This window comes from Rhinatrema bivittatum, chromosome 15, assembly GCF_901001135.1.
Source record: "Rhinatrema bivittatum chromosome 15, aRhiBiv1.1, whole genome shotgun sequence".
Taxonomy (NCBI): domain Eukaryota; kingdom Metazoa; phylum Chordata; class Amphibia; order Gymnophiona; family Rhinatrematidae; genus Rhinatrema; species Rhinatrema bivittatum.
The window spans coordinates 14292342-14315903 of record NC_042629.1 but is presented as its reverse complement, the minus strand read 5'-3'; the positions used below and the strand labels follow the sequence as shown (position 1 = coordinate 14315903).

The 23562-nt window shown below is 43.1% G+C and overlaps 1 protein-coding gene across 3 annotated transcripts in view; it reads left to right on the top strand.

The window, feature by feature from the left end:
* Positions 1 to 20493, top strand: part of ZNF654 (zinc finger protein 654) — a 35639-nt gene extending 15146 nt beyond the window's left edge. For all 3 annotated transcript variants that reach the window (XM_029578566.1, XM_029578567.1, XM_029578569.1), the window contains 6 exons: positions 4008 to 4143; positions 4730 to 4929; positions 5292 to 5431; positions 11005 to 11146; positions 12199 to 14572; positions 16029 to 20493. In XM_029578566.1, coding sequence (XP_029434426.1) covers positions 4008 to 4143; positions 4730 to 4929; positions 5292 to 5431; positions 11005 to 11146; positions 12199 to 14572; positions 16029 to 16039 — 3003 coding nt within the window. In that variant the 3' untranslated portion in view covers positions 16040 to 20493. The remainder of the gene's footprint in view (positions 1 to 4007; positions 4144 to 4729; positions 4930 to 5291; positions 5432 to 11004; positions 11147 to 12198; positions 14573 to 16028) is intronic.
* Positions 20494 to 23562: the final 3069 nt, after the last annotated feature.

Sequence of the window (23562 nt, the reverse complement as noted above, 5' to 3'; positions counted from 1 at the left end):
TATGAAAAGGCAACACTACTAATATTAAACCAGGCCCTAAACACTAATACAGCTCCTATTAGGAAAACAGAACAAGCCAAGCTGCTATAGATCCCCTCTCATTAAATAATTGTAAAGCTATACTAATAAATGTTACAAAACAGCTGATGATCAGAATAACATCCAACAATTAAAAACTCATAAAAATTATTAAAAATAAACTTAAAAAGCCACCTTTACCCTCTCCAGCAACTCTCCTACTCCTTTTCCTTCCAGGCCAATAGCACTCACCAGAAGCAGGAAGAGCTGCTGAAGCTCTGTCCTCATAGTCCTCTTCCTTAGCGTGCGCACAATTACACACACACGCAATTAGACCCCACGACCTGTCTCTGTCTGTCTCTCACACACACTAGTCTCTCTCTCACACACACCAGTCATCTTTCTGACCAGTCTCTTTCTTTCTCTCACACAGAAACACATCACCTCCCTGACCAGTCTCTCTCTCAATCACACACATGCTCTCTTATATATAAGCTCTCAATCACACACACAAATGCTCTCTCACCCAGGCATCCACTCGCACCCACACACACACCAGCTCTCACCGCTAAACCTCTTCTTCCTTAGCTGCAGGGACGGGCTCCAGTTCTGCCGCAGCTTTACTCCAGCGGGCCTTTTTTGCCACCACAGGGATGGGCTCCCGTGGTGGCCGTGCTTGGTTGGGGTCAGGTTTCCTCTTCACCGCCACGTGGATGGGCTCCCGTGATGGCCTTGCATCATCGGGGTTCGACACTGCCACTCCTCCCACCCCATCCCCGGGCTATGCAATGCTGCTCCTTCTTATTCCCACTGGCAAGTAGAGGGGAGGAGGCTTCCGATTAGCCTGCGTGGGGGCAGAAAGAATGAAAGGAGGCTTCCCATTGGGCACTGGGGACAGGAAGAAAGGAGGCTTCCCATTGGCTCGCGGGGGCTGGAAAAAGGGAGAAGAGAAGTGCAATCGGGGCAGTGGGACTCTGGGAGCCGCGACACACCTACCGGTGATTGACTATACACTGGTGTGTCACAACACACCGGTTGAGAATTGCTGATTTAGACAGTAGGATGTATGGAAACGTATGCAAGGGTATGAAGACTTGACCAGAGCACTTTACAACCAGACAACATCATGCTTAGCTCATTTTGCTCTGATCTGATCAAGAGAACATATCTTTTGAAAGGTAGTCAAATGTATTGAGTTAGTGTGATTAAAAAGTTTAGCCTATAACTGATTTACTGACCTTTTCTTTCCAATAGTAATGGGGGGGGGGTCCCAGTACATACCCAGATCAGTCCAGTCTCCTGGGTTTTGCCTCCCTGCCACCAGATGGAGATAGTTTTACTGACACTGGACATAACCTAGTGTGCCACCTGCAGTCCCTTGATATTTCTCTGTCTCATTCAGGCAGATTTTATCAGTCGGAGAAAGTTAGATCTCGGGGAATGGGTGCTGTTGGAGGCAGCGATGTGTCTCATTCACGGAAGATGGGGATATTCCAACCAAAGAGAACACCAAGGCATCACAATTTTACAGCTGCTGAACAGAACATGGTACAAAGGAATCAGAGCTCTGGTGCTGCTATTGATTTGAGGGATTCTTCTTTGTCTTCCCTACCATGGCCTCTGGTGGACAAGGGATTATGATGGATAGAGAAACATCTAGGCAACATGATCCTGGTAGCTCCAAAGTGGCCACATTGACTATGCTTCCCAGATTTGATCAACATGGCCATGGATGGGCCCCTGAGGTTCGGACATTGGTCAACTGTTTTCCACCAGCACCCAATATTTTTGGGTCAGGTGGCTCACTTCTGTCTTGCGGCTTCGCTTCTGAGAAGAGACAACTGAGATGGAGGGAGGGGATATTCCAAAGCGGTTATTTCCACCTTGACGTATGTGCAAATTTGGAAGATCTTCAAGTCCTTGTCTCTTGTTGACGAAGTGCAGCCTCAGTCTGTTCAGGCTACTGTGTTGCATATTTTAGCTTTTCTACAGAAAGGTTCTGGTCAAGGGACTGCCTTTAACTTTGAGTATCAAGGTAGCGATGTTGGGTTGTCTCCAGGGTAAGGTGCAAGAGTATCCTCTGTCTGCACATCCGGATGTTCTATGGTTCCTTCAGGGAGCTAAGAACTTGTGTACTTAGGTTTGGATCATTTGTCCATCTTGGAATCAGAATCTAGTCCTTAGAGGATTCTGTGAGGCTCTGTTTGAACCACTAAAGATAGCTAAGTTTAAAGTGGTTTTCTTGGTTGCTATTTGTTCAGCCAGGAGAATTTCGGAGCTCCAGTCGCTGTCATGTTGAGATCCCTTCCTACAGATGTCTGATTCGAGGATATCTTTATGCATGATACTGACTTTTCTGCCTGAGGTAGTCATGGTGTTCCATCTTAGACAATAGAGCTTCCAGCTTTTATGGAATTGGTTTCCTCTACGCCTTGTGTGGGAGAGCTTAAGCTCTTAGATTGGAGGCATGCATTATTGAGGTATCTAAAGGTCATTTATGATTTCCATAGATCGCATCTCTTCCTTGTACTGTGGAGCGGTCCAGAGAAGGGAAATAAGTCATCTAAGGCAACAATTGTGCGGTGGCTGAAGGAAGTGATCAAGTTGATTTGCATTTCTAAAGAGTACCCACTGCCGGGGGGTTTAGGGGCGCATTCTCAGGCTGAGTCACATCAGGTGTCTCCGCATGAAATTTCCCGAGTGGCTACTGGGAAGTTGTTGCCCACTTTTGCTAGGCATTATCGCTTGCATGTCAGGGCTCCGGCTTCCATGTGCTTTAGTAAGAGTGTTCTACAAGGGGAACTCTCCACATCCTACCCGTTAATGTAAGCTTAGGTACATCCCAGGAGTCTGGACTGATCTGCGTACGTACAAGGAAAGGAAAATTGGTTCTTACCTGTTAATTTTCATTCCTATAGTACCACAGATCAGTCAAGAGATCTGTCCTTTTACTGGGGGGAGAGTCCACTACTTATACTGTTGCTTATACTGTTGCTTTGTGTATAATTCATAGTTGGAGTTTTTCAATGCTGATTGCTTGTGCTAAATTTGGGAAATGAGTTTTCTGTTGTCTTTTTGGGCAACTTCACCTTCTTCCAGCTCGTTGGAGGGGAGTGAGCTTGCTTAGAAATTTATGGTTGTTGCTATCATCTTGGCTTGGGTACAGGTCAATGCTGAGGGACTGCAGGTGGCACACTGGGTTAGGTACAGTGTCAATGAAACTCTGTCTCCATTTGCTGGCAGGGAAGCAAAACCCAGGACTGATCTGTGGTACTACAGGAATGAAAATTAGCAGGTAAGAACCAGTTTTCCTTTGGACTCCTGGTTTAAATACACACAATTATTTTCAAATTCAGTAAAACTCAGGCAAAACTGTTAGATAATTTTAAACTTTCTTGCCTTTGAGTTATGATCCCTTGAGTTTTATTTGTAAATTGATATTGTGTGTTGATTTTGTAAACTACCTTGGGTGATCTCTAGACCAGAAAGGCATTCTTTAAGTGTCTATAATTAAATAAGAGATTAAGATTCAGGTTAAAATTGAAAGTGGAGAGTTATCAGAGATGCTGTTGGCATTGAAGCACTAAGCATGGCTTCCCTCAAGTTGCACCTCTTTAGCCCTGGATTCTATAAAAGGAAAGAGGTAGAGATCTTGGAAAATGTCACTGCAGCAGGGCCAGGTCTGTTCTTCGCACCATTCCTACCTGCAAGTGGGTGATGGCCAGCCAATGAGAGGAATAGGTGACATGGAAGCTACAAAAAGTTGGGTATAAAAGGCATGGTCAGTAATCAGGGGGTACCCTTCTGCTGTTGGATATTTCCATTGTTATGAAACATTTTATTTAAATTTTAATGTTGTTTTTTTAATTGAGTCGTGATTGATATGGAAGTGACTATGGAGTCTTCTGATTGATTAGTTATAAAGTTTCATAATATTACAAACGTCTTGATATTTATTAGTCTAAAGCTCTTTCTCTTTTATTTTTTAGGAATGCCATGACCTCTTAAAAAGATATGAAAACCTGGACTTAAAATTGGTGACTCTAATTATTAAAGACGGGGGGCCATGGGAAAATCCAGTATTACAAGCAATGCTGAAAGGAAAGTCAGAATCTCAGGACTTAGGTACTGCCATTAGTGTAATGTGTGGAAGTGTTTGTACAAAAGAAGCTTTTTACTGTCACCCCTCAACTCTGGCACCTGCTGGCCAACCTAAGGTTTTACTTGTAGCATCCCTGTCCTTTGGCTGGAGGATTTCCACTGTCTTGTGTGAAACTGGGGAGCTAGTGTGAGGACTGAATTAATTGAGGGCTCCACTTTTACTAAGTAGCCTAGTGGTTAGAGCAGTGGGCTTTGAACCAGGAAGGTCAGGGTTCAAATCCCACTGCTGCTTCTTGTGACCTTAGATAAGTCGCTTCACCCTCCATTGCCTCTTGTGAGCCCTCTAGGAACAGGGAAGTATTTATTGTCTGAAAGGCGGAATATAAAATAAAAAATAAATAGTTCTGATTTGACCGGAAAGCTATCAAGTAAAACTTCAATTTACTGCAACTCCCCACTTATTTCCCCAGCCCCCTTGTCCTTATCTCCCTGCAACAAAGTTGGTTCTATAACAATGTTAGGACTTCTCTTTCAGTAACTATAATGCTTACTTAAAGTAATTGAAGTTTATTAATGTGTATCTAAGATCATTTTATTTTTGTTTATGCAGTAAACAGGTACTTAAGCTCTGAAAATCAGCTGTTCTTTGAACTACGTGCCAGATACCTTATTGCCTGTGAACGTATTCCGGAAGCGTTGGCTCTTATCATATCTTGCATAAATCACCCTATCATTAAAAATCTATATTATCATCAAGCTTACTTCACTTGCCTTTATATGTCACCTTCAACAGATGAGCTATTCCGAGAGGTACTGTATCCGATTCTCATGATGGTAGTTTGTTTGCAAAATGAGTGATGTCACAATTTCTAGAAAGTTTAGTCAAGGGAGCCTGCCTTCCATGAACAAAGTTCAGATGCTTTTGAGCAGAGAAAAATAAAACTCTGGCCTCACACCTTGCTATGCCCATCAAAGGTCAGCTCGGGGAACTTAATGGAAACCAATGTGTTACTGGGCAAGAAGAAAAGTTCTTTCCACACAGGCCCTTAGAAAGTTGAATATGCCCCTGCAGAGGTTGCAATAGTGCTGTCTAATATTTGGGGCTGTCTTGATTATTTTACAAGGCCTAATGTTGTACAAAAAGCTTGATAATTCTTTATTTTATTGTGTAGTATGTGGCAAGGATAGACTGCAGTGATGGAGTTGAAATTATTTGTAATACTGAAAAAGAAGGGAAGACTGCCTTGGCGTTGCATCTTTGTGAAGCATTCCTTATCCCACAGCTTCAGCGCGGAGACATGTATTGTGTTTGGTGAGTATCCATTTTATCTACTTCTCCTTCTATATCGTCATGTTCCTGAATATACCCAGATTACTCCAGATCACTGGGTTTTGCATCCCTACCTGCAGATGGAGTCAGAGAAACAAAACTTTGATGCACTGCTACATAACTGAGAGTGCCACCTGCAGTACCTCTGTACTTCTCTGACTCCAGCAGATGGTAGAGGTACAAACTTGAAATCTAGGTATTAGTTTAAAAAAAACCTAATACCTAGATTGCAACTAATCAGCACAGATATATATATATATATATATATATATATAATCTGTGCTGCGTCTGGACAGCGGGGGCTTGGGTGAAGCTGAGGGGTGGAGAAGTTGCCTTTGTGCAGGTGTGCCGGCATCCTGGGGTTCTGGGTGCGGGTGACTGCATAGGCTCGGGGGGAGGGGCCTGCTTGGCGACCACAATGGAGTGAGTGCACCGGCAGGAGCTGGTGTTCAGCGTGGCTGTGGTTCCGAGGTTGGGGCTTGTCTGTGGCCTAGTTGATGGTGTGCTGCGTGGAGGCCATAATGGCGCCAAAGCAGAAAATGGCCGATTGCAGATCGGGGCAGGAGGGCTTTTCAGGGGAGCCAGGTAGGGAAACCAGGCCTCTGTTCAGCTAGGCCTGTATCTGCTCCTGCTGATGAGGAAGCTCAGGGTGTTGCAGCTTGAGATGATGATTTCCCGCCCCCCGACCCCCTTTCCCCAAGGGGTTGAGAGCCTCTAATGGGGATGGGGATTCGATTGACGGTCCCCCAGGTTTGGAGGAAGCAGATTTGGGGGGATTTTTCCACAGAATTTATTCTCCTTTTACATGAGGCCTACCTCGCCAGGAGAGGCTCTGGGGCAAAAATGGGCTGCAGTGCAGCCCTGCTGCCCCTTGCATAAGAAGCCCAGGAGGGCCTCACAGGGAGCTAGTGATATCCTACAGCATCTGGGGTTGCGTTGAGTGGAGGCTGATGGCACTCCCCAGTCCCTTTGGTTCCTGCGCTTTCGCATGGAAACTCTACGCACCGTAGTAGAGATGGTGCGCAGAGGAGAGTTTTTGGCCTCCCTAGATCTCATGGAGGTGTACCTGCCCATGATCATCAGAAAAGTCTTCATTTCATAGTGTTGGATCAGCATTTTCAGTTCCGTGCTCTCCCTTTTGGTCTGGCAATGGTGCCACGCAGTTCACCAGAGTGATGGTGGTGGCAGCAGCCCTTCGCAAGTGAAGTTGCAGTCCCAGGTGAAGCATCGCCTTCAGTTGATGGTGCCGACAGCGTGGGACTATGTACGAGTCCTGGGGTCCATGGCTTTCACATTGGATTTGGTTCCCTGGGCTTTTGCGCACCTGATGCCTCTGCAACGCATGTTATTGTCCAGGTGGAGTCCTTTGTCGGAGGAGTATTATCTTCCCTTGCCTCTGCCTCGATAATCTAGGTCCAGTCTCTCGTGGTGACTGTCTCGTCTCAATTTAGAGAAGGGGATGGCCCTGGAACCCCCAGACTGGGTGATGCTTTCGACGGTCGCAAGTCTTTCCGGTTGGGGGGGGGGGGGGGCAGTTGGCTTGGACCACTGAGCACAAGGTCTTCGGCTTCCAGGAGAGAAATCCTGCTCCATCGGTCGTCTTGAGACGAGGGCAGTTAGTCGAGCCCTGGAGGCTTTCCTGCCCCTGGTCAGGGGGCTGATGGTTCGGGTATGATCAGACAACGCGACTGTGGAGGCGTACATCAATCGGCAGGGCAGTACAAAGAGTCACGCCATGGTGCTGGAAGCTCGGTGGGTGGTGCGCCACCTCCAATTTCTAGCAGGCTCGCACATTGAGGGAGTAGTCAATGCGCAGGTGGATTTTCTCAGCAGGCAACAGCTGGATCCAGGGGAGTGGGCGTTGTCCCCTGAGGCATGGAATTACATCTGCGCCAGGTGGGGCATCCCCCAGTTGGATTTGATGGTGACACGAGGCAACTCAAAGATGGAGAGATTTTTCAGTTTACAAAAGGAGCCTGGTTCTGTGGCTCTCTATGCCAACAGAAATCCTTCTTTACATGTTTCCCCCTTGGTCCTACATCGGTCATGACCTCAGACGCATAGAAACGCATTCCGGGAGTGTGGTGCTGGAGGCGCTGAAGTGGCCTCGATGACCGTGGTTTGCAGATCTGGTGCAGCTCACGGAAGAAGGTCCCCTCAGGCTTGCTTATCTTCCCGGGTTGCTGTGGCAGGGGCCTATATTGTCAGATCAGGAGGATCACTTCCGTCTCGCCGCCTGGTTTTTGAGAGGTGGAGGCTGCGTTTTAAAGGGGTTACTCTGATTTCCACCCTTCTACAGACTAGGAGACCGGCTATGTCCATGGCGTATGTTAGGGTTTGGAAGGTTTTTGAAGTGTGGTGTCTTCAGCATCAATTGGATCCGCTGGAGTTGGATGTCTCGCATATTTTAGACTTTCTGCAGCACAGTTTGTCCAAGAGTTTAGCATACAACTCACTTCGTGTACAGATGGCAGCTTTGGGAGCGTTCAACAAGTGTCATGGTCGAACTCTTGCTGCTCATCCGGATGTAATCGGGTTCCTCAAGGGGTAAAGCATTTGTGTCCTCTGGTGCATAAGACTTGTCCGGATTGGAGTCTAAACTTGGTTCTCCTCATCCTGTGCGGAGCCCAGTTTGAGCCTTTGCAGAGAGTGATGCTGAAGGCGGTGTTTTTGAGGCTATTTGCTCTGCTAGGAGGATTTTGGAACTTCAGGCTGTGTCTTATAGGGACCTGTTTTTGTGGATTTATAGCGACAGGGTGTCGTTGCAAACAGTGCCTGCCTTTATGCCAAAAGTGGTGTCGTCCTTCCATGACAACCAGATGGTGGAATTGCCGGGGTTTCTGGAGTGGACAAGAGGTTCCCCTCAGGATAGGGAGTTGCATCTTTTGGATGTGCGGCGGATTCTTTTACACTATTTAGACGTCACTAATGTGTTTTGCCGTTCCGCTCATCTTTTTGTCTTGTATGGTGGAGTGAAGAAAGGGGACAAAGCCTCTAAGACTACCATCTCTCATTGGCTTAGGACGGCAACTTGTTTGGCGTACATTTTAAAGGACGGCAGATTCCTGTGGGTTTGAGAGCGCACCACAAGGGCGCAGGCTGCGTCCTGGGCTAAGTGTCAGCTTCTGTCGCCACAGGAGATTTGTGGGGCTGCAGTGTGGTCCTCGATTCATACTTTCATCAGAAATTTAGGTTAGATGTGAGGGCGCGAGACGAGGTGTTCTGTGTGTGGGTCTTTTGGGTACCCACCCAGTTTAGGGGTGCTTGAGTATGTCCTGCTGGTCTGGACTGATCTGGGTATGTTCAGGAAGGGATAAATGGTTCTTACCTGCTAATTTTCGTTATTGTAGTACCACAGATCCGAGGGCCACCCATTTGACTCCGAAAGACTGAAATTTTCTTGCTATGTTTAAAAAAAAAAAAAGTATTTTTGTTGGACAGGATGTGAAGTGCTTTTCAGTTCCTGTCTCGTTTTCCGTTGTGGATACACAAAGGTTTTCATTTGTTAGGGTTTTCCAACCCTTTGAGTCCTTTCGCCTGTTCGAGGAGTGTTTAGTTTAATCTTGGCTTGGGTACAGGCCAGTACTGAGGGACTGCAGGTGGCACTCTGTTATGTGGCAGTGCATCAAAGATTTGTTTCTCTGACTCCATCTGCTGGTAGGGATGCAAAACCCACTGGTCTGGACCAATTTGTGGTATTACAGGAGCGAAAAATTAGTAGGTAAGAACCAATTTTTCCCTTATCCAGGACCTTCCTACATGTTCTGTTTAGTCCTCTGGGCTTACTGTATCAAAACCGAGCTGTGAGTAGCCCTATAATATTCATTCCCCAAAAAAGCCTTATACAGCAGAAAACGGGACATGCAGAGCTTCCTAGCGCTAGAATTGTCAGGTAACTATTAAGAGGTTTGTGGAAGGCATTGCTGGAACTGATGCATTCCTGAAAAAAATAGTTATAACTTTTTACTTCTTTCACCTGTGTGGCCAGACATGGCTCCACCCCATAAAAATGCTCCTCCCAAGCTCTGCTACTCCACAGTGTCCAAATGTATGTCAAGAATTGGGTTATTTTTGCCCTCATTGAAAAATATTGTAATGTGTTAATTAGAATAGTCATGTAATCACGCCCAAATATTGTTTTCCTACTCATGCTCTAGATTTCTTATTTTGAATGCCTGACCAATTCACAGGGAGAGTATTCAAAAAATAAAAGTTGACTGACTTTATTGAGAGGCTGCCCAGATTTGGAATGAAAGGCCATGCCTTCAGACAATTTTAGGTCAAAAATAATCCAACTCAGAATTCATTGAAATCGTCTGAACATAAAAATAAGTTTTTAATATCGGTTTAGGTCAGGCAGATCAGAATCTTTTCATCTGTTTATTATGGGTTTCTTAAAGCCTAATGTATAAAACATTTTGTAGAAAGTCTCCAGATGTAAACTTGGTTGGTTGTTGCTAAATAATAGATCAAAACATAATGTTCAGAGTTATTTACTGATCAATAAAAAAAAAGATAGGGTAAGAAAATCCATAGAAAACATATAGGGTTAATGCACGTGATAACTCCATAATGCATGTGATAATTGTGTTATCGCATGGCGTGAATGCAAATCTTTTGAAGGGGCAGGATTGCGGAGGGGTTTGGGTGGGATTAATTAAAATGAGGGGCAATATCGCACCATTGTTATTGCATGGTTTTATCGCCGGAAATAACTACTACTTTTTTCCTGGCGTTAAGCCCGAAACAGCCATAATGCAATTTGCACTAAAGATAGCAAATTGCATTTCTGGCCTGGGAGGGAAGAGGAGTGGAGTGGGGAGAGAGAGTGAGAGCCTCTGGGGAGACCTTCACAGTATTCAACTATTTATATTACTATAGGAGGACCAGCTAATAGCTCGAGGTGAGGTGTTGGTGATGGTTTAGGGGCCAGTTTTGCATGTAGAGTGAGATGTACATATTGGTGAAGATTTGACGTCATTTGGAGTGAGGAAAGTCTCTCTCAGAATTGAGATTTCTACTATGTTCTCTCTCCCTAGCTTTAGAGACATCAAGCGAGGGAGACCATCAAGCTAGACTTTCCTCACTCCAAATGATTTCAGATCTTCACCGATATGTACTGTGCTGTTCATATATTTCACTCTGCATGTAAATCTGGCTCTAAACTACCACAACACCTCACCTTGAGCTATTAGCTGGTCCTCCTATAGAGATATAACTAGTTGATTACTATGAAGGCCTTATAGGCTCGCTCTCTTTCTCTCTCTTAGTAATAGCTACCTGTCTGGGCACTTCGTGAGCTGCAAAATACAAGTATCGCAGGGTGCGATAAGTTTACCGAATCCTGCGATACACTACCTTTGCGAAGCGCTATGTTAATGCATGGTGCGGTAATTTTAAAATTACCATAAACGTCCCTTTTTCTTACTACGGGCATCATCCATGTGTTATAGCATTTTTATGAATCTAGGGGTTATTTTGTTATGAGAAGTATCCGTTCTGTGGTTAGAACTTGTATTTTTGCTCATGATTAGTAAAGCTTATTTTATTTGTAGGGATTTAATCTTCATTTGGAGCAAACTACAAATTAAATCTAACCCTTCAAAGCAAGTATTTGTAAATAAAAGCTTTCAGCTTTTAAGGACTGCAGCAAATATCAGAGTAATTTTCCCTCTCATGAAAGTCCTCACTAATGAAGTAAGTATTAAATGTATTGCAATATTTTCTGAATATTTCTGATAGTGACTCGGTTATAAAAAGAAACTGGAGCTGACCCCCTACTGTGTTACATTCTCAATAACCAGTATTCCAATTTCCATTTTTGTTCACTGTCAAGGCCGTGCAAAGTGGTGTATAATAAATCATAAAACAATAAAAACAGTATAGAAATTCCCACAAACAGTAACAAATTAACAGTGTCCCCATCTCCACAATACATCCCTACCAATTCCTGCAAGCAGTCTCCAATATTACCACCTCATCCATTACAATCACCCTGGAAATAGCCAGGTTTTAACTCATTTGCAAAAGACTAGATTATCTCTCTCCGGCCTAATCTCGAATAGCTTATTCCACAGCATTGGGGCTACTACCAAAATGAATTCTGGTATGGACTTGTCTCCTTAGCACATACCAGCGGAATTTGACTCTAAATACTGAGTATAATTACTGCTTAAAATCCCCAAATCTTTTTTTCTTAAAGACCTATATTTGAGCAAATTATTTTGTCCAGTTGAACCATTGGTTAAATCAAGTGGAAGCCATTCTAACACATCTGGAAGGTTCATATTTTTTTTTTTATTATTAGTAAACAGTCCTTAGTGTTCTATTTTTTGTCACTCCTGATCACTAAATTAGGTTTAGTTTATCCACTGGACTGTAAGAATGCTGAAGCTTACCCAGTAAAATATCAGTAAGACATTCTGTAATTAAATTATTGGTAAACTCAGGGAAAAAAAGTGGAAGTTTATTTTTTAAATAAGCAAAATCGTAGGACAATTTAGAATCCATTGTCCAGAATAGATTCTGTTGTAAGAAAGTATACAAGTAGAAGGTATGTATATGTATTCCCATATTGGCATCTGTTGTGGTTCTAATGCATCATTTCTGTTGATTAAGGTACTTCTCGCTATGCACTTTAGCCTTGAACAGTTGCAATTTTTAAAATGCATATATTTAAGCTTTATGGTCTGATTTTCAGACCTGTGCAATAGTATAATAGCTCTGTACTAACTGTATTTGTTTTGCAGCTTGGGGAAGCTGGCTTGCAGATCTCTGTTGAAATATGTGGGTGTGCATTACAGCAGGATCTCCGTGATGATCCTAACACTAAAGCTCTAATTTATAAAAGTATTGCTACTCTTTTGCCAACTGACCTGGAAGTCTGCAGAATCTGTGCGCTGTCGGTTTTCTTCCTTGAATGTTCTGTAGAATCATACATAACTGTTGAACGTCTGTATAAACGCCCCGATGAGGAGTACAATGAACACACAAGTTATGTTCAGAATCGTGTACGCTTTGAGTTACTTCCAATCTTGAAGAAGGGCTTAATGTTTGATCCCGAATTCTGGAACTTCTCCATGATCAAGCAAAATTGTGCTGCACTTTTAGGGGACAAAGCAGCTGTTCTGTCACAGGAGCATTCTCTGGAAAATGCACCCAATAACGCAGATAGAAGCAATGGGGAATTACAGCGTCGAAGCTCATCTAGAACTCGGTCCAGAACTCATGGCAGTAATGCTAAGAAAAACCACGTGCTTCTTGGGATACCTAAAATTGACCATAACGTTCCAACGCATCACTGTGTGTTGTGTAACAAGGAATTTCTTGGTGGTCACATTGTAAGACATGCGCACACACACCAAAAAAGGGGTGGTTTTACATGTGTCATTTGTGGTAGGAAATTCAGAAACCAAGGACTTATGTTAAAGCATTTAAAGAATCATGTCAAAAAGATACAAAGACAATATCTTGCAGCTCTCCAAGATGTTCAGGAAACTCCAGTTTTAGATAAAGTCAACTGTTCTGCTTCCATCACAGTGGAAAATGTAAATTCAAATGTTTGCAAGGATAATGAGCTGGTAACGTCTATAATTTCACACACCGTAAACGATGAAGCAGCCCCTAAACTTATCACTGATGTACCAAAGCTTGAAAGTGAGCCTGAGGACATGACCAACAAAGACAGGCCCGGCAGCTGTTTAGATAATTTGGATAATGATCATGAAATCCCTGTGCCAGAAGTCTTGCCAGAAGTCTTACCAGAAACCACAGAAAGCTCAAGTAAAGATTCTCCCATTTTTTGTAAAATAAATGGATCTCTGTCTCCTCCACAAGAAATGAATGTTAAGGAGCCACTAGGTGATTTCAAGTGTCCTGCTCATGGGTGTGTTCGGGTTTTCAAAAAGGTCCGCTTTCTCAATAAGCATGCAAGAAATGCTCACCCGGGAGACTGGAAGGTGCAGCAGCATATCATGAAATGGAATAAGGGGAAATGTCGCTTCTGCCAGCGGAGGTTTACAGACTCGGAACATTTTATACAACACTTAAAGAGACATGTCTACCCAAACGTTCACTTCTGTTTACATTTTAACTGTAATCAGAGATTCAAGCTTGCAGCTGAACTTGCCCAGCACGCATGCAGTCATGACACTTTTAAGGCTCAATGCGATTTTCCAAACTGTTGTGAACTTTTTGAAGAGCTTCCTAAGCTGTATGAGCACGAGGCTCAGCACTATTTAAAAAGAGCACCAGAATCTTCCACACAATTAAATGAAATAAATCCTTCAGATCCTGCTCTGGAACCCCTGGTGGTATGCCCGGAGCCCCTAGCAGTGTGCTCGGAGCCCCTGGTGGTGGACCTGGAACCTCTAGGGTTGAGCCAGGAGCCACCAGCAATGTGTCCAGAGCCACCAACTCTTTGTCCTGAAAAAAACATTTCCAAAATTGAGACAGAGATAGTGGATCTGCCAATTCCAACTTGGAAGGCAAGGAAAGATTCTGTGGAACCAAAGACCTATATCCAGAGTGTTGAGAAGAAATCGAACAGTGTGGTTGAGAATGGTAAAGAGAGTGAGTGTTCCTCTGATGCTGGTGCTTCACATTTAAGTACAATAGAGCAAACCATATCCACGGTGGAAGCAGCCCCTGAAAGCTGTGGCATTGTGGGTGACCACATTATCAATGGGCACTCTGAGCTGGAACAGACTGCTGTGCTTTTATCAGACACTGCTGCAGAAAATAAGGAAACTGTATTTACCCCCAGCATAGAAACAGAAGAGGTAAAGGATGTGGATGAAGTCCCAGAAGACAGCAGTATTGCTGGACTCTCACAGGCGCCTTCCAAACCGATTGCAGAGTCCCCTTCATATGGCGTGATCCTGAAACCATATACTCGGCCTTTACCTCCCAGTTATTTGGATGAAAGGTATATAAGCATGCCAAAACGCCGAAAAACTGTGTGTAATGAAAACAAGTCATCTGAGCATGACAATGTTAGCAGATCCGTAGAGCGAATCAGATGTGGGAACTGTCTAACCACCTATTGTAACTCTGAAGCACTTCAGGCGCACCTTGCACAGAAGAAATGTCAGTCACTATTTGGATTTGATTCAGATGATGAAAGTAAGTCTTTTAAAAGCCTTTAACCCCCCCCCTTGCACCCCCATTCCTCTCCTCACATTCACCCTCACCCTCCTATCCTCTCAGCCCTAGCCTCGTCACCCCTCCTCCCCCACCTCTCCGCCTCGTACTTTGATTGTACATAATTTGTATATATGTTTCTAATATAGTTTTGCATTTATTGACTGTTCTCCAAAACCTCTGTTTACCCCTCCTCCCATCCTATTATCAGTTACACTGTAAAGCCTTGTTGGCTGAGTTTACGTTGTATGGAAACCGATGTGATGTTTTCTTAACGGTATATAAAAATCTTTAAATAAATAAATAAGATTAGAAACACTCAAACCTATGCCCTACTGAGTCCAGTCAGGCATTGGAATTGCACCGATTTGCCACCCATGTCATCCTTATTGCTGTAAGACCTGCAAAACTTTCCTAAGGACTGTACGAATAGAAAACCAAACAGAAGTAAATAAACAATTAAGAACAGCAAATGTTCTAGTCAAGCTACCAATCAATAGGCCAGATGGTTCAGTGGTGGTGCAGTGCACTGCCATGTGGAGGAGCCAGAGTTTGATTCCTGACTCGAGTCCTCTGCTCCCCGGGTGGGCTAAGGATACTGCACAGGCAGTATTCACAGCTCTTGGGGTAGGGAGCCGGGCATTGCACAAGACCAACACCTACTGGCCAGATTTAGGGCCATGATCGCGGGGTTCCAGAAAGTAGCCCTGGTGCATGGCTCTTGGCCTAGGACTGGACTAAAAATAAGTTGGGGAGGTGGGGGAATGTTTTCTAGGGGAAGGAAAATGCTCAGGTAGTCGGGAATGGTGGCACCAGATCCCAGCCCTGGTTTTTATTGAGCTGCAAGCCCAAAGGAGCAAGAAGAAACTTCTGGGCAACCCCAAAATCTGATAATCCAGTTAGTGAAATAGTTTTAGAGCTGAGGATCTGTGGTTAGCTTCGATGGAGAAGCCATTAACTAAAGAACCAAAAGGTATCGAAGAGGCCAATGTACTAAGCTGTGCAACCTTTCACAAAGAAGTCACGATTTTCTTATGATGTTATGATTTTCTGCGTGTAACTTTTTTTTCTACCGGAACTTGTATCCAAATGAGCCCAGTAAAAAAGTTCCACACAACTTTCCTATAGCTACTTTGCTAAAAAAAAAAAAAAAAAAGGAACTACATGCCAAAACCTGCATATGGAAAGGTCTTATCGCAGCAACTCATTAACTGAACTTTTGTAAGCTTACATCTGAATGTTTTCTACATGCGAAGGATCATTTTGGTGCTGTTTCTGCAGCTGGGCCAAATGCCAGAGCTTCTGGACATTTTACATGTATTTCCCTATCTGCAAAAACCTTTGCAGCTTAGTACATCTGCTTCCTAGTGTACTAACTAATTGACGCACCACTTCATTTTAAAGCATTTAACTCTTATGCACCTTGTCTGTTTCATAGGTGCCTGCTAAGTGCATTGAAGAAGATCTGTTACGTGAGAAGGGATATGCAGAAGCACTACAAGAAGATGTCAGTTTGATGGTTCAAAGTTGGCCTTAATCAGAGCTCTTTCAGATTATTTTAGAAAACTCTTAACCTTGCTAAACAGAGCACATTTTCCATAAAAAGCTCACAGAGGACAAATAGGAGATGAGCAAATTTCAAGTCCAGAAAGAATACCAAAAAAAGTCCCAATTGCTCAGCAAGCTGGTGTTCCTATACCCGGTGGTCAAAGTAAAGGAGCACTTAGTAGAGTTTTGTGTCACGTCTACTGTTGAATGTGGGTACTTATTACCTAGAGGAAATGAAAGCAGTTACTATCTTACCAAATGTTTGGTGGGCCGGAGCCACACACTGCAAACGTTCCAAACCTATGGAAAACAAAACAGCCGGAAGAATTTCAGCTCAAACGTACCAGGAAACGTCAGAACCCCAAACTGATGTTTAAGGAAGTCATAAAATTGTATTAGTAGAAATCCCTGTTTAAATCTGCACACTTAAAATTAGTTTCATCACAGTACAGTTTATAAAACCTACAGTATATAGTAGAGATAATGAGGTGAGTTGCAGAGATTTTTCCACCATTTCAGTTTATCCTTGAGTTGCCCAGTGAAAAGAAAATTTAAGGATTGTCTGTTCTAAATCTAATGTGGACACTGTTAAGAGAAAATGGAGATTAAAAGCATTTAAGATGAGCTAGCTTGTCCGGTACAAGGTAGTCCAATTTGCAAAAAATCCAGGGGTTTTTTTATGTGCAGGGAAAGAAAATGCACCAGATTTCTTTTCTGAGTAGCATGCACTTTTTTCATTTTAGTTGCTGGTTCTCTAACACTCCTAGATATCTGCTGAAGGTTACACAAGACTGTAGATTAAAGTATTGTATGGGCACTAGAGCAGAACCAGCAAAGCACTCTTGTTTACCGTAAAACTTTACAGCAAGTAGGAGGCTGAAGAGGTGAGGAAATAAAAGCATTTCTCTAGATCTGATTTTTAAAAATACTGCAAAAGTAAAAAAAAAAAGAAAGAAACCCAAATTAATAATTGATAAATTGGCTCAGCTGGGACATTTCCCACTGCTCAGTGCTATGCTGGGTCGAGCCCAGCATATACTGTCTCTGACAGTAGCCAGTCTTGAAATACTTAGCATATCCTACGTAATGGGGAGATCTCTTCATTGTTGCTTACTTCCAGAAATTAGAGTTGGCCGTCCTCATGTTTCTTAGGTCTATTAATAAATATTAGCCAATCTTCCAGAAACTGCCCAGATCTTTTGCTGTAATAGCAAGGGAGAAGGAATGGGAGATGGATGGCCTCATTGGTGTTATGTTTTTACTTTCCGGATCTGGGTTTTACAAACAATCTAGGCTAAACATTGTCCTACCTAATTCCTTTTCAACCTCCTGCTCACTGTAAATCATGTTTTTGTTAGTTTTACATTATTTAGGAGGCATTGCTGCTTTAATGAGACTTACTGAAAAAAAATTTGATCTTTTCTAACTGAAGAAAGCTTCTAAGTCTGTCTCTGACAAAAAAAGCAGAGGCCTGAAAGATTTAAAAGACCAGGGCCTGATTTACTAAGCTTTTTTCCTATAGACACACAATGAGGGTAAAAACCTTACTAAATCGGGAATGAGATGAGACCATCACTTTAAATAGAATCTTTATGTGAAAACAAGACTTGTAAAAGAATTGAATATGGACACAAAGTGTTTTAACAGCCTATTTTAATTAGAGGAAAAGAAATGAAATTCAGTTCTACATTAGTTCAAAAGATAAATCTTTCTGGCACTTGAAATACTTCCTTGGAAATGCCTCGAACTTAAATTCATTTTCTATGTTGTGTACTCTGCAATTTTTCTATCCCATAATGAAAAAACACTCTGGTTAGAATCCAGTATTTAATTTGAAGTCTGGCTAACATGCCATTAAATTTTGATTCATCTGTTGTAAATGAAGAAAACATGGTCACAGTCATATACATCAATAAAATAGGAATTGTTTGATATAATTTTTGTTTTAGTTCATGTAAGCCTAAAATCATTGAAGGACTGGGACCTGTGTTCACTTGAGCATTAATTCTGCAGAATTTCTGACCCATGTAAATGGGTTAAAAGCAAAAAATCTTCTGCTTGTGGATTTTTTTTCCATGCTGGAGAGAATTGGTTCCATCTCATAGAGATTGACTTCTATGCATTATTTTATTTAATTTTTTTTGCATATCTTGGAGTTTTAGAGAGGGGAAAATCCAGCTTTCTGAGTTCTAAAATTTAGCTACTGATTTCAAAATGAATATTTCAGGCCTAGCTTTTGTACTTTCTACTTTTTTTAAATGCCTTTTAATCTTTGCTGTTTGGAAATTTAGGTTACACACTAATCAAGATACAATTGAATTATTTTAATATTTTGATCTCTTCCATGTTATTTGTCTGTGATGACTGTTACAAAACAGGCCTAAAATATGATCCTTGGTTTATATTGTATGCTTTCTGTGCATACTGCAAAGGCGTAAACTTGTATATAACTGTGATCAAACTTTTTTCTTTCTATACCGAATTATCTTTCTTTTCTGATGCTAAGAAAGTGCTGTCAGACCACCTTATACTGTCTATGCCACATTAATATACTGTTTAATTTTGAAATGTATTTATTTTCAGTTTTAAGTGTTAGTCAAAATTCATGCCATGTAAATTTATCTCTGTTGAAGGAAAGCTTTTAATTTAAGTATTTGAGTAGTTGCAAATTTTTAATGATTTCAACTATTAAAAGGTGATGCACAATATGTCAAGTTAATATTGTGGCTGTGGTGAAATACTCATTTTAGCATAGCACTGTGCTCTGGTTGCTCAATTTTATGATGAGCTTTGACATATGTTAACATCAGGGCGAGTGCCAAAAATATCCTTAGAGAGCCATGAGATATGTTTGTCATTCTGGTAGCTGCACCATGTGATCTGATATCTGTGAAATCAGAAACTAAATGCTGCAAATTTAGGAATACTAAGTTTTTCCCATTGTCTGTCGACAGGGGGAAAAAAATTAGGTATGTTTAGTCCTTAGGCATAGACAGTAAATTGTCTCCGAAACACCTCATTTAATACTGAGATAAAATGACCAGGTCTAAACTGTAAATTGTATAAGTTTAAGAATCAGCCTTTTCAAGAGAAGACTTTTTTTTTTTCCATAATTTGTCTGCTTTCTGACAGCACCCCAAGCTTTTGCTGAGCCTGTCAGAGGGCACTGCATACCTTCAACAGAAAGCTTGATGGAACAACTGGAGGTGTTAAGGTGCAGCACCCAGAAGAATGCCACAAAAATTACAGAGAAAATAACTCTGTTGTTTTCCTTCTAAGAATATTGTTACTGTGGTTTAGTTTGGTACATCTTTGGTTAAAGGAGCCATCCGTCTTTAAAAAGAATGGAGGCACACAACAGAATTAGAAACTTTATAATATGTCTAATTTCAACACCATCATTTACATCTGGGTTTATTCTTGGATTAGAGGATATTTTGTCAAATGTCTGACAGTTGACATCATAATCTTCTGGTACAGGGTCATGTATCTGATTTGGCATTTCTTGGAAGTGGTAATTTTAGGGATGTTTTTAAGGGGGAAAGTAGTATATTTTAAAAGAAAACGGATTGAGAATTTCCTTCCCAAACTGAAATGTTGAACATTTATCTTTATCTCTCCTTTTTGAAATTTTCCCTCTATTAGCAAAAATAGAATATCTTTTAGAGAAAAGAAAATATTGAGTTAAAAAAACAAACAAAAAAAACCCAATAGATTTGGAATTGGAGGCTATATCCAAGTTTCTTTTGACAAAGGCCATAAACCATGGATTGAGCAGTTGCTGCTGACACCTTCCCTCCAGTTTTTTCCTCAAAGAAAATGGGAAATTATACACATCTCAGAGAGGTTACTCATACTTTTGGTTAACTAGCCATACTGACATTTTTATAAAAAGAAAAAGGCATAATCTGACTGAATCATTTATAGTAACCTATAATTTTAAATATAACATTGAAGGTTCAGTTGTACTCGTCGTACGTTGGTTGGGTAGCACTGGTGGCATTTTGGGGATGCTCGTGTTATTTTCTAATTTATTTGGTAAAATGTAACTGATTTTTATTGACTCAATTGGCGGACTAGATTGGCTTATGGTCCTTTTCTGCTGTCACTTTTTCTATGTAAATGCAATGTATGCATTTTGCAATGTTAAAATATTTTAGATTCAGCAGAGAATAAAATCTTTTGTTGCTGAATAGATTTTTATTTTTTTTTATTTTGGGTAAGAGTACAAATTAAAACTGAGCCATTGAACTGCAATAAAGCAACAGTAGTGTTTCATTGAAAACTGTTTTGTACTGTGTATATATATATATACATATATATATATATTTGTTCAATAAAACATTTGTCTCTATTGTTAATTCCAAGGACTTTTTGTTTGTTTGGCTAGAGCTACTGCATTTTAATTATGTATTAGAATTACTTGAATTCTATGTGCTGTACCTTAGTGGATTAGTAGTGGGGACAGTAACTGTGTTTTTGTTTTTTTTGTTTGTTTTTTTAACTGAGGGGAGTTAACACCTTTTACATTGCCAGAGTATTAAGAGGGTTAGCTCTGGATTGGGCAAGGCAAAGGGTGTTCTATGAATAATGTTGCCCAAATTGGAACTGTATAACAAAGTTTAGGTAAGTGCCTTAATGTATAAAGGGTTAGGGAGATTTGTCAGCTAGTCAAATATACGAGCACAAATACTTTTGCCATTGTCCCTTCCTTGCTTTGATCTCATTCATATTGCCATATCTTGGCAGCCTAAATAAAAAGTGGAAGCATTTCTGTTAGCCTGCTGTGGGACTGCTTATCTTAACTTAAGACCACACTATCAGCCTAACTCCCTCTTTTTGTGCCCCTGCAGGTGGTCGAGTTTTCAAGAGCTGCACAATGAAAATGCAGGGGAGATATTTACATACAGTACGTCTCCAAAATCTATAAATGCATGTCCTATATCTTCGGGGGTGGAGATCTTGAAATCCTGCCCTTAGGGCCGGCCCCTCTTCAGTAGCGAAGGAATTACTTTTGTTTAGCCAGTGCTCAATTAGTTCCAAAGCTACTAGCTGAAAAGATGTTTTGGAAGGTGTGCAATTTAAGTTTTAGGTATCATCTAAGACATAAGATGGGCTGTTACTAGGGATGTGCAGCCAAAAAGTATTTGTTGCATTCGGGATACGTATTCGTCGGGGGGCATATTCATTGCATTCGTACAATGGCGCCCCAATACGTTGATATGTGCATTCGTTTTCCGGTTCCCATTAAAGTCAATGGGGGAAGTATTTGCAGCCTTTCCCTGTATGTACCAGGATCAGTCCAGACTGCTGGGTTATGCCTCCCCTCCAGCAGATGGAGTCAGAGATAAAACTGAAAAGCACCACCCATATAACCCGAGGTGCCACCTGCGATCCCTCAGTATTTTCTCTGACTCCAGCAGATGAGAGACATAACCTGCGGTCCTGTTCTGAGTACACTTGGGGCTTTGCCCCTTCAGGTTTGAAAAAAAAAAAAAAGAGGAGAAAGGGAGAATATCCCTCATTAAATTTTAAGAGTTTTTGCTCTTGTGACTGGATCATTTAAAAAAAAAAAAAAAAATATATATATATATAGATATAGTGAAACAAGTTGTTTTTGTTTTGCAGCCATCTGTGGGCAGGCTCGGCAGGTCTGTGTCCTGCCTGATTTTTTCCCGGAGTTCCCTTGGCCCGGTGAGCAGAGGGGGAGGACTTACCGGTGGGCCGGTCACTCTCCCCCTCTATCCAGAGACGTTTCATTCCTCTGGAAACCCCCCCCCCCCCCCCCCCACCGTGCCGGTCCCCGCGGGCTGAGAGTAAAAAAAAAAAAAAAAGAGGCAATTGTTAGCGTAGGAGCTGTTCCTTACCTCGGCCGCGCCTGCCTTGACTCCCGGGCCTCCGGAGGGGGTGGAGATCTCCACCCGTCTGCCAGCAATGCCTAGGGGGACAGCGTGCAGCTCCTGCAGGGAGCCGGGGCTCCGGCTCTCTCGCGAAGGCCTCTGCTCCCGGTGCATCCACGGGGGCGCGCCCGTTTTGCACCACAGGAGACCGCGGGGGAGCCACAAGGCAGACAGAGGCCGGGCACACTCCCGATTAGTGCAGGAGCGGCGGCCATTTTGTCTGCCTCCGAGGACGATGCGGCTGACTCGGAGGAGGGAGGGGATTTCCCTCCTCCATTATCCCCGCCTCACAGGCCACGCGATTCGCCGGCAGGGCTGTCTCTGCCTACTGAAAAGGCTGCGGGGGGGGCCTTAAAGCGGCGGCAGCCCTTTTCATCCAGGTTTATTTTATTAATGCATAAGGCTTTCTTGGAGGCAGAATCGGATTGGGAGATTCAGTCTCCCACCCCAGCCAAGACCCCAAGGGACTCCGGGGCTACTGGATCGGCTAGGATACCGGTTCTGCCGGACCCGGGGGATCCATTTTCGCTGGATCCGTTGTCATTGGATGAGAAGGGGGATGTGGTCCCTCCGGTGGAGGGGGATGATCCACAGGTCCTAAGGCTGTTCCGTAAGGAGGAATTGGACAATCTAATTTTACATGTGCTCCAGGAACTGGAGCTTCCGCTGTCACAGGATGCGTCACAGGTCTCCACGGGGTATGCTGTTCTGGCGGGGCTTAGTGATCCACCGCAGACATTTCCCTTTCATCCGAAGCTGTCGCAGATTGTGTCCCGGGAGTGGGAGGCTCCGGACGCCTCCTTACGGGTCACTAGGGCTATGGAAAAGCTGTATCCTCTTCCGGTGGAGACGCTAGACCTCCTTAAGGTTCCCAAGGTGGATTCGGCAGTCACGGCGGTCGCCAAGCACACCACGATCCCGGTGACTGGAGGTACAGCGCTGAAGGATCTTCAGGATCGGAAGTTGGAGGTGTTGCTCAAACGCATTTTTGAAGTGGCCGCCTTGGGGGTCCGGGCGGCGGCTTGCAGTAGCCTCATACAGCGGGCTTTACTTCGTTGGGTGCAGCAACTGTTGACGGCCCAAGACCTTCCCCCTGGAGAGGCTGAACAAGCGGCCCGCATGGAATCAGCTGTGGCGTATACGGCGGATGCCCTCTATGATCTTCTGTGGACTTCAGCACGCACAATGTCGTTGGCTGTCTCGGCGCGTCGTTTGCTGTGGCTCCGGCACTGGTCGGCAGATGCTTCTTCCAAATCCCAGCTCGGGTCTTATCCTTTTAGGGGTAAGTTCTTGTTTGGAGATGAGCTGGAGCAGCTTATTAAGGCATTGGGAGACAATAAGGTGTATAAGTTGCCCGAAGACAAGCCCAGAGCAACCCGTTCGGCTGGCGGCTTCCGGGGCCGTTACAGAGGACAACGGCGTTTTAGGTCCAATAGAGGGGCTTCGGGTTATGGCCCTCGTCAGTCGGCTTCCAGGGCGCAGTCCTGGCCTTCTTCCTTTCGAGGTAGGCGGCCTCAGCGATCG